The 11,725-nt window shown below is 38.6% G+C and overlaps 1 protein-coding gene across 1 annotated transcript; it reads left to right on the forward strand.

The window, feature by feature from the left end:
* Positions 1 to 116: 116 nt before the first annotated feature.
* MDH1B (malate dehydrogenase 1B) lies at positions 117 to 7,587 on the forward strand. The gene is made up of 9 exons (XM_066323288.1): positions 117 to 138; positions 643 to 755; positions 1,733 to 1,867; positions 2,018 to 2,160; positions 2,824 to 3,326; positions 4,249 to 4,390; positions 5,368 to 5,531; positions 6,648 to 6,787; positions 7,483 to 7,587. The coding sequence occupies exons 1-9, from the start codon at positions 117 to 119 to the stop codon at positions 7,585 to 7,587; spliced, it is 1,467 nt and encodes a 488-aa protein (XP_066179385.1).
* The last annotated feature ends 4,138 nt before the right edge of the window (positions 7,588 to 11,725 follow it).

Below are 11,725 nucleotides of genomic sequence, written 5' to 3' on the forward strand. Positions count from 1 at the left end.
CCGCGAGCTCCCGGCGGGCCGCGCGAGACGGACGGTGCGTGCCGAGGAACAAACTGCCTCAGAGCGCGGTGCGTTGCTGAGCAACGCCAAAGCGGCCGTTGGAGGGCAGTGCGCGCATGGCCAAGTTCGTGGTGGCGGGTGAGGGGGGACCCGGGCAGGGCAGCCCCGGCGGCGGAGACACCTTGTACCGGGACCCGGGACCCGGGCACGGCAGCCCCGGCGGCGGCGACACCTTGTACCGGGACCCGGGCAGGGCAGGGCAGCCCCGGCGGCGGAGACACCTCTACCGGGGGCTGGGCAGGGCAGCTCGCAGTGCTTGCAGCAGTCGCCCCTCTCTGCGGGCTCATCCCCGTGCCCATCCCTGCGGCTCTCAGGGAGCCGGGTCCGCACGGCGGACATGTGCAGCCTCAGGCGGTCCCGGGTCACAGTTCCCCTCATCCCGTCGGTGAGGCGTCAGTCTCTCTGCTGGCGTCAGTCCCCCCAGGAGTGGCCTCCTCGGCCCTTTGGACGCTGGCTCGGGAGCGTGTTTCACCTGCAGAATTCCCTTCCTTAGCTGGCTCACATTAAACAAGGTTTGGTCTTTAAGCCCTTATCAGTGAATGACAAAATCATCCAATTTTGCTGCTGTTGCTATGTTCACAGGTAAGGCAAACTGCCCTTACTATGCCAAAGCTGAACTCCTGGCTGACTATCTCCAGACTAACTTGCCCAGCTTCAGGGTTCACAAGATTACTCAGCACCCTGACAAGTGGGAGGTAAGGGATAGTAAATCAAGTCGCTGGTAGGTGCCCCAGTGCTCTACAAACCAAGAAATGTGCTTTTCTGTAGTATGTTTCTTCTTCTCTTCTATTAGTGGTTTGTTATGTGGATAGAGGTGCTGCAGAAGCAGCTTTGGCTTTGAGAGCGAGCCAGAGGGAAGGTTACAAGGTTTTGAGCAACTGATATCTCTGAGTTTTACCGGAGAAGATGAGCACAGAGTGTGGACTAACCTAAAGCCGCGTTATGTAAAGAAAAATTCAAGGTGGTTTTGCTTGCTTGGTTGGTTTTCTGGGGGGTTTTGGTTTTGTTGTTTTGTTATTGTTGTTTTGGTTTTTTTTAAAGTATAAATGGCTGTTCAGCCTGTAAATCTTTTGTTCACTGTGATTACATATACTTTCTGAGTTGTTACTTGTCAAGAGCCTTTGTGGCACTCAAGGGCTTTAAATTACAGTGGAAATATGAAGTTAATATGGAAGTTAAATATCACATATTTACAGTGTGGATGGGCCTGTCTGAGTACTTATGCTGTAGATGTGCTGCCTGTAAGGCTCTGAAAAAAACTGCAGGCTTACTCCATGAGATAGAAGTACTATGGTGTTTATTACCTCGTGTATTTTGCTTGGCACCTTCACCAAGTAACTCAAACAGTTAAGTGAAAAGCAATTAACCTCTTTACCTCACTAACCTTCTGTGGATGAATAAGAATACTCAGATAACTTGCTTCTTCACAACATTGTTGTCTTCTGTACCACTAAGACCACTAAGTGAAATCAAGACCTTGAGGTGAGCTATCCCAGTTTATCACTGTACCTTGCTTTGTGTTATTCCCCCATTTTGTACCCACTGGTACATAAATTCTGAAGCACCTTGTAATTATATATTGAGAGGAAATAGTAAGAATGCTTGTAGCTGTAATGTTTAAATGTTATCAAATGTGATGTATTAAAATATCTGGTGGGGATATTTACATCAGCAGTGGCTTCATGACATTTGTGAAACAAATGGATGGGAACACAGACAATGTCCTATCATTTGGAGAGAGCTGTTGGATCGTGGAGGGAAGGGTCAGCTTCTGGGAGGACTTAATGATTTTCTGGAATATGTTCAGGTAATAAGCTGCCTGTAATACTGTAACGTTTTACAACATTGTTGTTCCTTTTTCCTCCTTCAAATGTAAAATAAAAATAAAGCTATTTTTAAAGTTACCTTGATGGGTTTGGGATGCCATTTGATTAGAGATAAGCCTTTTCGTTCTTAGCAGTATTATGGCATCACTTCAATGATGCTGAGTGAGGAAATGTTAGCCATTGCTGAGGAGAACCTGCAGACACACGCTGAAATTGAAAAAGAAGATGAAGAGATTAAAAGTCTTATCAAGCCTATGCAGATCTGGATCACCAGGTGAGAGTAAAGAGAGTATCTGTGAACTTTTGCACTGTTCAGAAAAGTGTACTTTTCCCTATCACATATAACAGCTGTAATCATCTGAAGTTAAACACAAATCCCTGTAATTTGATGATTTCACTTGGGTTCTGCACCCCTCACTATGAGCAATGAGTATATATCTTAGAAATAATTTATTCTTTTGTTACATTTTACACCAGTTCAATGAGGGATGTGAACAGGCATCACCTCAGATCAGTTTAGGGAAAAGCACGTATTTACAAAATAAGCTAGAAATTTTATGGTGCAACCATCTTGCATTAAATGTTGTTGGAAATATTAGAGTAAGTAAAAGTCCCTTGCAGCTTTACCTTTAGAAGTTCCTGTGTTTCTAGTAGTCCTCATAGAGCACCTTAAAAAATTGTGGTTCTATAAAGATCAATTTTTAAGTGACAGCATCAACTGAAATGCACAGCATGCAGAAGCCTTCAGATGAAAGGAGGACCCAACTGTTTTAGTTCTTAACATGTTAAAATAATGAAAAGAGCAGTAAAGGATCCAGGCTAATGGTATCTTTAAATGTAATCAAATACAAAATGAACACCTTTGTGTTTATGTAATACTTCCAAACAAGCAGTGGTTCGTTGTTAACTGCAAATTTTCTATATGCTCTCTTACCAGTGCATCAGTTCCAATCTGTTATCATCTGATCCCTCTGTTGGCAAATGGAGAAGTGTTTGGGATAACCACAGAAATCAGTATCCACTTGCTTGACACTGACCAGTTTAAGGAAATTCTTCATGGTATTGTAATGGAAGCTGAAGACATGGCATTCCCACTTCTCCGCAGTATTTCAGAGCACACAAACATAGATCAGGCTTTTATTGATGCTGATATTATCATTGTTCTTGATGATGTCCTCTTAAACCTTGAAGTCCAATCCCGTGAGAACTACATCAGAGAAGTGAGTGAGATCTGCCAAGTGTATGCTCCCTTGATTGAGAAGAATGCCAAGAGTGAGGTCAAAGTCATTTCATCAGGAAAAACCTTTGCAAACCTTAAGGCAACACTGTTAAGGACATATGGCCCATCCATTAGGCCTGAAAATATCATTGCCATCTCAACATCCTGGGAAAGTGCAGCTAAAGCCATGCTGGCCAGGAAGCTGAATATGAGTACAGCAGGTGAATGTTACTGTAGCTTTTGGGGAATTCAGCACACCTTTGGGAGTACATATTTCTTTCCAGAACACTATTGATGTACATGCATGTGCAGTGAATTTCTTGGCTGTACAGGAAGCCAGTGTCACTTGGTTGCTCTGAGATGTAGCCCTGCCACTCTGGTGTGTATTTCCTGCTGGAAGTATGCTAAGGAAGGCAATTGTTTTGCAGATTGGGAACTAGGACTTCAAGATTGCATTTGCACTATATAGTGCATTGTTATTTTGGAGCTGTGAATAAACATGACAACATACTGCTGTGCAGATTATGAGAGTAAAGTAGAACTGTGTTGTAGTATTTTGAGGTTAATTAACTTTCATTTTCAGGTCAATTTTTATAGCTTCATTATATTTGCACAGTTCTGCACTGGGTAGCAAAGGTGTGCTCTGACAGTCTGCTCAGCATCAGTATTCTGTAAGTGTTGCTTAGCTAGAACTGGTCATTGATGACAAATCTAGATATTTTGGAGCCTAATAAAATAGAAAAGCAAGTTAATAGGCTAAATAGACTATCAGAGGGTTATTTGAGAAAAACCTTTTGCAACAAAGCAGATAGTTTTAATTTTTTTTTTTATTGTTTATACATTTGTTTTTACAAGATTTTAAAAGGAATGTTGCAGTATGTTTGTAATATGATTTGTTACTGGTTTAAGAGTTAAATAGATGCTAGATTTTTGACTATTATTTACAGTGACATGATATAAATTAAAGCTCATTTTTCAGCTTGTGATGAGGTTTCATATGTTACAGAGAACTTGGTTGCATTTTTCAGATCAAATAATTTCTGCTAGCAGGGCAGGGCACAGATTTGAATAATTCATTTTGTAAAGGATTTCTGAAGCCCATTTTTCTGAAAGTATTTGTCTCTTCACTTTCCTTTGTTACAGGAGTTAAAGATGTGATTGTTTGGGGCAATATTTCTGGGTCTAACTACATTGATTTGTCACATGCAAAACTTTATGGATATGACTGTGCTATTTGGGGCCCTCCTAATTTTCAACGTCCTGTGTTGAATATGATTTATGATAGGTACAGTACAGATTTATTTCTTTCAGTAAAATTAAATAACTGCTTTTAATCCATGTTTATCTCAATTGTGTAATAAAACCAAGAAAGGTTTTTGTTTTCAAGATGTGTCTTTACTGAGTGGCATTGTACATAAAGGAAAACACAAGTTGTGGTATTCCATCTGCAAAAGAAGTTGGGTAGTTCCTAGTGCTGTGCATAGTTCTGACTCTTCTGCCAACTCTTTTAATAACTATACTTTTCCTACATTTTAAGTGAGTTTCTCTTATAGCATGAGCAATTTATAAGAAGTAATGGAAGTCCAGGTAGTGACTTAGATGCCTAATTTGCATGAAGGAACTTTGAAATTGTATTAAACAGATATTTGTACCTGAGTTACATGGAATAGGCTTGAGCAGACTAATGTTGTCAGTTTCCCAAAACAGATTATTAATATATGTGAAAAGGATATCTGGCAGCTAGAGAGCTTTCTGTGGAAAGAACAGTAGCAGAGAAAGTGTGGGTGCAGTGAGAGGACAGCAGATGTGACATACACTCAAGCCTGGCTATCTTGAACTCCCACTCTGGTCTAGACTTGGAATTTATTATTGGAGAGCAGATATTTCTATGTTCTAAGTTTGTATTGAGCCTCACACAGGCAGACTGGTTCATGGCTGGGTTCTCACATAAGACAGTAATATATGTATCACTTACAAAATATTAAATTACATATAAAATATGAATTACAATAATAATAGGTGTTATGGCTTGAGTAAATGAGCTAACTTTCATAGGCAAGTAAGGCTTGTTACTTTTTAAGCTAGTTTTTGTTACACCTTTTTTTCTCTGTCTGTAAAAACACCTTGCTTTCACCAGTGAAATTTGAGTAAATTTGGACTATTTTCTTTCCTCAGGTTTAGTTCTTTTTTCCTCTAGGAAACTACTCTTCCTGCAGTCATCTTAGTTTGTCATCCCTTTTTATCTCCTTTTTTTGTTGGTAGTGAATGGATCCATTCCGAACTGCAGTCTGCACAGTGTACACTGAGTTCCCGGGTGTCCCGTTGTGCAGGAATGTTACCTGCTCACGCGGTAGCCACGGTACTGCGATACTGGTACCATGGCTCTCCTTCTGAGGAGATCATTTCTGTGGGAATACTTAGTGAAGGTAAAGCTGGTTTTGCTTCACATATTCTCTTGTAGCTTTGTCCTGCATATAATAACTTTCCCCTATCTATAATGTTATTTTTAATCAACATTTTTCATTTAATATGAACTTGTAAAACAAATCATGTGAGGCTAAGAGTTTGTTTCATCGTAACAACTTCCAAATCTAACAGAGCTTGTGATTATGCTCACTTTTTACAGGCATCTCTTAGGTTAATATTGTCTTTTTGCAGATGATCTCTTAGTCTTTTAGTTTAAATGCATTTCTGATGTATGTGTTTTGTGCAAGAACTCTTTATGGTTCTTAGAGGTTAGGCTATGAAAGTGTGTTCTTCTTGTGTAGTTAAGTATACCAATAAATGGAATATGTCACAGCAGCCATTTAACCCTTAAGAAATAAATAATTTCCCCCCCTTTTTTAAGATGTACAACCAATACAGCAACTGTATTATTACAGCACAGGAAAGACAGCTGTTGGAGGTGGTCCAGAGGAGGGCCACAAAATGATCACAGGGCTGAAGGCCTCTCATATGAAAACAGGCTGAGAGAGTTGAGGCTGTTCAGCCTGGAGAAGAAAAGGCTCTGGAGAGATGCAGCACCTTCCAGTGCTTAAAAGTTCTTATAAGAAAGATGGGGACAAATGTTTTAGCAGGACTTGCTGCAATAGGACAAGGGTAATGGATTTAAAGTGAAGGAGGGTCAATTTAGATTAGATATAATGAAGTTTTTTACAATGAATGTGGTAAGACACTGGAACAGGCTGCCCAGAGAGGTGGGAGACTTCTCAACCATGGAAACATTCAAGGTCAAGTTGGATGGGGCTCAGACGCATTTGAAGATGTCCTTGCCCATGGCAGGAGGGTTGAACTAGAGACCTTTAAAGATCCCTTGCAGCCCAAACCCATCCGATGCTCAGATTCATGCACATCTAACTATAAGTACAAAGTTACAGTAAAAGGGACATTCTTTTTTGAAATTTAGATTGAAAAAGGCAGTCTCCATTTATAATCAGATCTTACAGTTGTAGACTTTTGCAAGTTTGTAGGACTTACTGTTGACACTGGTGAGGATGTAATCAGAAATAACATGTTTTATCATTGTTCCCTCTCTTCTTCAGGTCAGTTTTGCATTCCTGAAGAAATTATCTTCTCTATGCCAGTGAGGTTCCAGAATGGTAACTGGGAAGTCATGACAGAATTAGAAATTAACGAAACGACCCAAGAAGTTCTGGGACGCTTATCCCATGAGCTGGTTCAGGTGAGGATTTCTTGCGTCTCGTGTGTGCCCATTCTGCCACCTATGGGCCCATTGTGATACAGCTTTGAACGCTGAGACCTTTAGGTGTTAGATGTACAAACTGCTCACGTGCACTTATGCATGATAAAGATTGGTATTTATAAGTGTAAGGTAGTATTCGTGTACTGAAAGGAACAGATAACTGTTCTTCTGCCCAAAAAAGAGATGGTAAAATAAGTTTATCTATGTAAGTGTAGAATTCATACTCCAAAGTTCTGCAGGCTCTGTGCAAAACAGAAATATTGCCTTTTGTTTGATGTTTCTACTTTCTATGTTGATTTTGCTTATATGGTATTCAGAGTATTTCTATGCTAGAAGACATATCTTTTGGCATTTTTATGGCTGGGGCTCCTCAAGAATGAAGGCCAGACCTTACTAAAATTAGGTATTTTTCAGAAAATAGAAAATCATTGAACACTATTTTCATCATGAACTTCTTGTCACTTAGTAAGACAAAAAGAATTTATTTGTACTATTGAAATATTTTAAAAGACTGCTCCCAAACTCTATATTCTAGCTTTAATCAGATTTTGTGATCTTCAGTCATACTAGTAATGTGTAAGAATTATTTTCTTTTAACACATTTTAGGTTTGTGCTAGAAATTAGAGCAGATTAAAAGAAGGATAGTATTAAAAGTGCTTTTTCTCCCATTTAGGAAAAGCTCGTTGCACTAAAGGAAATAAATGAAATGCATCCATATGAAGCAGAAGAAAACTCCACATCTTCTCCCAAGTGTTTCTCTGATGCTTCTCCTATTTAATTTGCTTTTCAAATTCAAAAGTCTTTTTCTCTGTCCTCATTCATCAAAACAAGAACAGATGAACACTGAAGCATGTTTTTGTTTTGTTTTTTCACTTTTTTCTCTGTTTTCAGTTTGTGAAATTCCTACACTTTTCCAATGTTCTTGTCATTTCTTTCTAATTTTCATTGCTACAGACCTTTCCCCTAGTTTGTTTTCTTTCTCCCTTCCTTCAGATTCTTTCCAGTACTTTTATATCAGCCCTTTGTGTACTAAGAGCTGTTCTTCTCCATTAAGGGCAGGCTGAAGAATGGGGGAACTATTTGAAATTAGATGCCCAGAGCCTCTACTGAAGCACAAAACCTTTTGGTTATCCATGATTTTTTCTTGGGAAAGGGCTACAGACACAATCGAATATTCTTGATGAATGCAGAATTTAATTATTTGGCTAATCATGACCTTTAACCCAGACAGGGAATTCCCAATTAGATAAGAGTGTCCTTCCCTGTCTGCTCTCTTCTTGTATGGCACTGCTGTTCTGTAGAGCTGTGCTGTTCCTCTTGTGTCAGCATTAAGTGCTAAGCAGAGGCTTTCCCATTGCTAGCAGCAATGGGCTTAGTTATGGTCTTATCTTGTGATACCATATCAAGTGTTCAAGTATTCCCAAAGTGTCCTCCTTTATCTCCTTGCATGTGGAAATATTTTAAGAGGCTAGCAAAAATAGCTCATGTTTTTTGCTTTTTTTTTACAGAAATGGAAACCTTGCCTACTGGGTCACTTTAGCTAGAGTTGTCTGGAGGAAAAAATGCTGGAAATTCGTATATTAAAATAAGGTTTCCATTGCTCAAAAAAGCAAATCAGAAAGAAGGTCTAAGCATTGCTGTAGCTTTTGCAGTATTTTCCTCATTAAACCTCCCCCAGTAAATCTCTAGGTGGAAAAATATTTCAAATATTTCAGTGTGAAAGTAGCAGTTTTAACCTGTAGACCAAAGTAAAGTTCCTACTGATTTTAATAAGTCTAGGATCTAATTTACATCTAACCACGTGTTTCTTCAGACCAATAAACTATTGCAAAAACATAGTTTAATGCCTAAAATGTTCATATGAAAATTTTAGGCAGGACTGTCACATACAGAGTGGAAGTTTTATAATTCCAAATATTTTTTTCCAGAGGTACTGGAACACAGTACTTTTATAATAAAATATCTTCTTAGGCAAAATTGATTTTTAACATAAAAATATGTGTTTATACATCTCCTTCGTGGCAAGTTTATCTTTGTTTCCATGATTTTCCTATTTATTTTATGAGTTTCAAGAGAATACTCACGTGTTTTAAGTCAAACATAATTAAATTCTTGTTTAAATAGAATTGTTGAGGAACCACTTTTACTTGCATCTTTGGTGTCTTAAATGATGGAGACTATGTTAATGAAATGTTACTGTACTTGCACATTTTTTATCAGATATCTTTAAAACAAAATAGAAAGCTTCCTGGTTTTTTGAATCAGCTACATATAGTTGCAATAAACTAATTATTTCTGTTCAAATGGAGGTTCAAGCTTTGAATAAGGGAAGACTTCTTATATGAGGAAACCAAGGGAAGTTACTGGCTGATTAGGACAGGACTGGGAGGGATGTCTCACTGGTCTTAGAAGGAAGAGCTCAGAAAGCTGGGATATCACAAGGGATCTGGAAGAATGTGGGGTTCTATGTAAAGTGTATATGGGAGAAGCAACGTTTAGAGGAACTGAGATATTATTGTAAGTATCTTCGTGGAGGAGTTCACATGGAAATTGTGGAGGTGGGTGTTGGAAAAAGTCTTGAAGAGAGGGGTTAGGAACCATTCAATTCATGAGGAAGTGGTCTCCAGGGAATTAGTTTCCAGCAGTGTATGCACAAAAGATTGGCTGAGTTTCTGAGGAGCATCTGGAGGCAGATGTCTCAAGACAAAATAGCAGGGAGGGATGCTACAAGTAGTCTCTACAAACTACCTGTTTTTTCTATAATTCCTTCTCCAAGATAATGTGCGTTTATGTTTAGGCTTTTGCCATATGACTAGGCTTTAGCAATCTTACTCCTTGAATTCTTTTATTCTGCCCATGGAGATAGTTCAAACAAACTGCAGTTCAAGCACCAACACTGCACAGCTGTTAAGGTGAGGGAAATAACTCTTCCTGTAATATATAAGTAGGCTTATCCTACTTCTGAGTCACCTGCTGAAAACGTTTCTTCTCGGAGGATGGGTGCAGAAAGCAAAAGCTCTTTGGGATGTCTTGTGTATCCTAAATTATTCTAACTGGATTTGTCTAGTGGTCTGCAGGGAAATTCATGTCTTTCCTCATGGAAGCATAAGTGAATGGAAGAGCTTTTTTTCCTAGCTAGAAGAAAAAGAAAGAAAAATAATAATAGGAAAGCTAAAATATGGTAACATATTCAAAGTTGGTTACAGTTGTAAAACAGCAATTGACTTAATCATCAGCAAGTTTGGGTTTTCTGCAAGTAACAAGCAATTTCTGGGACACATTTTTTCACAAGTCTCTAAGTCATCTTATGTATGCAGGATTTTTATGGTATTGAGGACTCCTACTACCTGGATGTTATGGTAACTGTTGAAATATTTATGAAAAAGGGCTTTAAGTTGTATCTTACAAATGTTATATATAGGTTCCTCATAAACCCTAGCATTTGGGTGTACTGAAGGGCTTTGTGATTGGTCCTGAACAACTCTTGTTCCGGGACATTACCACTAGGGCTTACTATTTTTCTTCTTTCTGTAGCTGCCCCAACTCTTTGTTACAGCCCACTGTGCTTTCTGCATTACTATGTCAGCTTCTACCTCATTTTCAATCTCTATAGCAACAGTTTCTCAGCAACTGGGAGATGCTTAGTAAAGGCCTCTCAATTTAGAAATACTGCACTCCAACCATAAAAAAAAAAAAAGGCACTTTGAAACAAAGATCAAAGAAGTTGTATCTTTAATAATTCAGGATATTTATTACTAATTAATTAGTGTTCTCTGTTTGGACTGCTTAGACAATTACCTGGTACTTTGATCTGGGCCTTTGCTAGGCATTTGTTTTGAGCAGCTTTAATTTAAAAGCAAAACCTTTAGAACTGTGTCTTGAAGTCAACTTTTAAGTGCTGTAAAACTACTGGACTTCTCTACCAGTGTCGTCTGACTTCTGGACCTTTAGTAAGTAATGAGAGGAAGGTAAGCACAGTGACTTTATTTAAGAAGAGACAATAATTTTGGCCTTTGAACAAAACATATTTTCACCCGTCATAGGAAACAAAAGTAATTGTAGGTTCTTTTATGCATATTTAAGAGGTTGATCAAATGTTGTCTGATTTCAAAAGAAGAAAAGTCTCTGTGATCAAGTCAATTGATCTGCTGGGAGGTTTCTGTCTTGCTTCATGTGGCTTGTCTTTCTCTGTACTTTAATTATGTAGCATGCTTCAAAATGCATTTTCTTTGCTAAAGTACTTATTCTGAGAACTTGTAAGGCAAGCAAAGTACATATACATAATCAAGTGTTACTTTTCTTTCATGTTTCACTTAAGAGTCATGAAAAAGGCTATCCTTGTTCTGCACATAAGAGTATTTATGTTAATAGGACCAGGATTGTTAACTGTAACAACTTATTTCCTGCACATTTGTATATTGTTTTAATTTTTTTGTTTGTTTTCTTAAGTGTTTCTCACTATTAAACCAATAAGTAACTGAAATATAACACATGGGCTGAAATAGTGTATCAATGGGCAAACTTCAGATTTCATGGGCAGCAGGTACTGCTTCTGCTTTCATATTGTGTTCATGTGCTAACACTAAAGTAGATTCTCCTCATTTCACCCAGGCACTCCTACTGCAGGCAAGATCTGGACTGTCTGCAGAGTTTTGTATATGACAATGTAGACTGTACATACGTTAATAATGTCTTTTGCAACTTTTTGGAGGGAGGGTTTATAGATATGATGCTGTACAATGATGGCCAGTTTGGTAAAACACATAAGCACATGGTTAACTTTGAGACCATGAATACCCTAGTACAAGACTGTAGAGTGTTTTTCCATATGGGTAATTTAAATGCTAGATATTGTGCTGTACTGGATCTGGTCATCTTACAGTAAGTATCAAGCACTCATTGATTATGCATGCTTT

This window comes from Sylvia atricapilla, chromosome 7 (assembly GCF_009819655.1).
Source record: "Sylvia atricapilla isolate bSylAtr1 chromosome 7, bSylAtr1.pri, whole genome shotgun sequence".
In the NCBI taxonomy this organism is placed as follows: Eukaryota; Metazoa; Chordata; class Aves; order Passeriformes; family Sylviidae; genus Sylvia; species Sylvia atricapilla.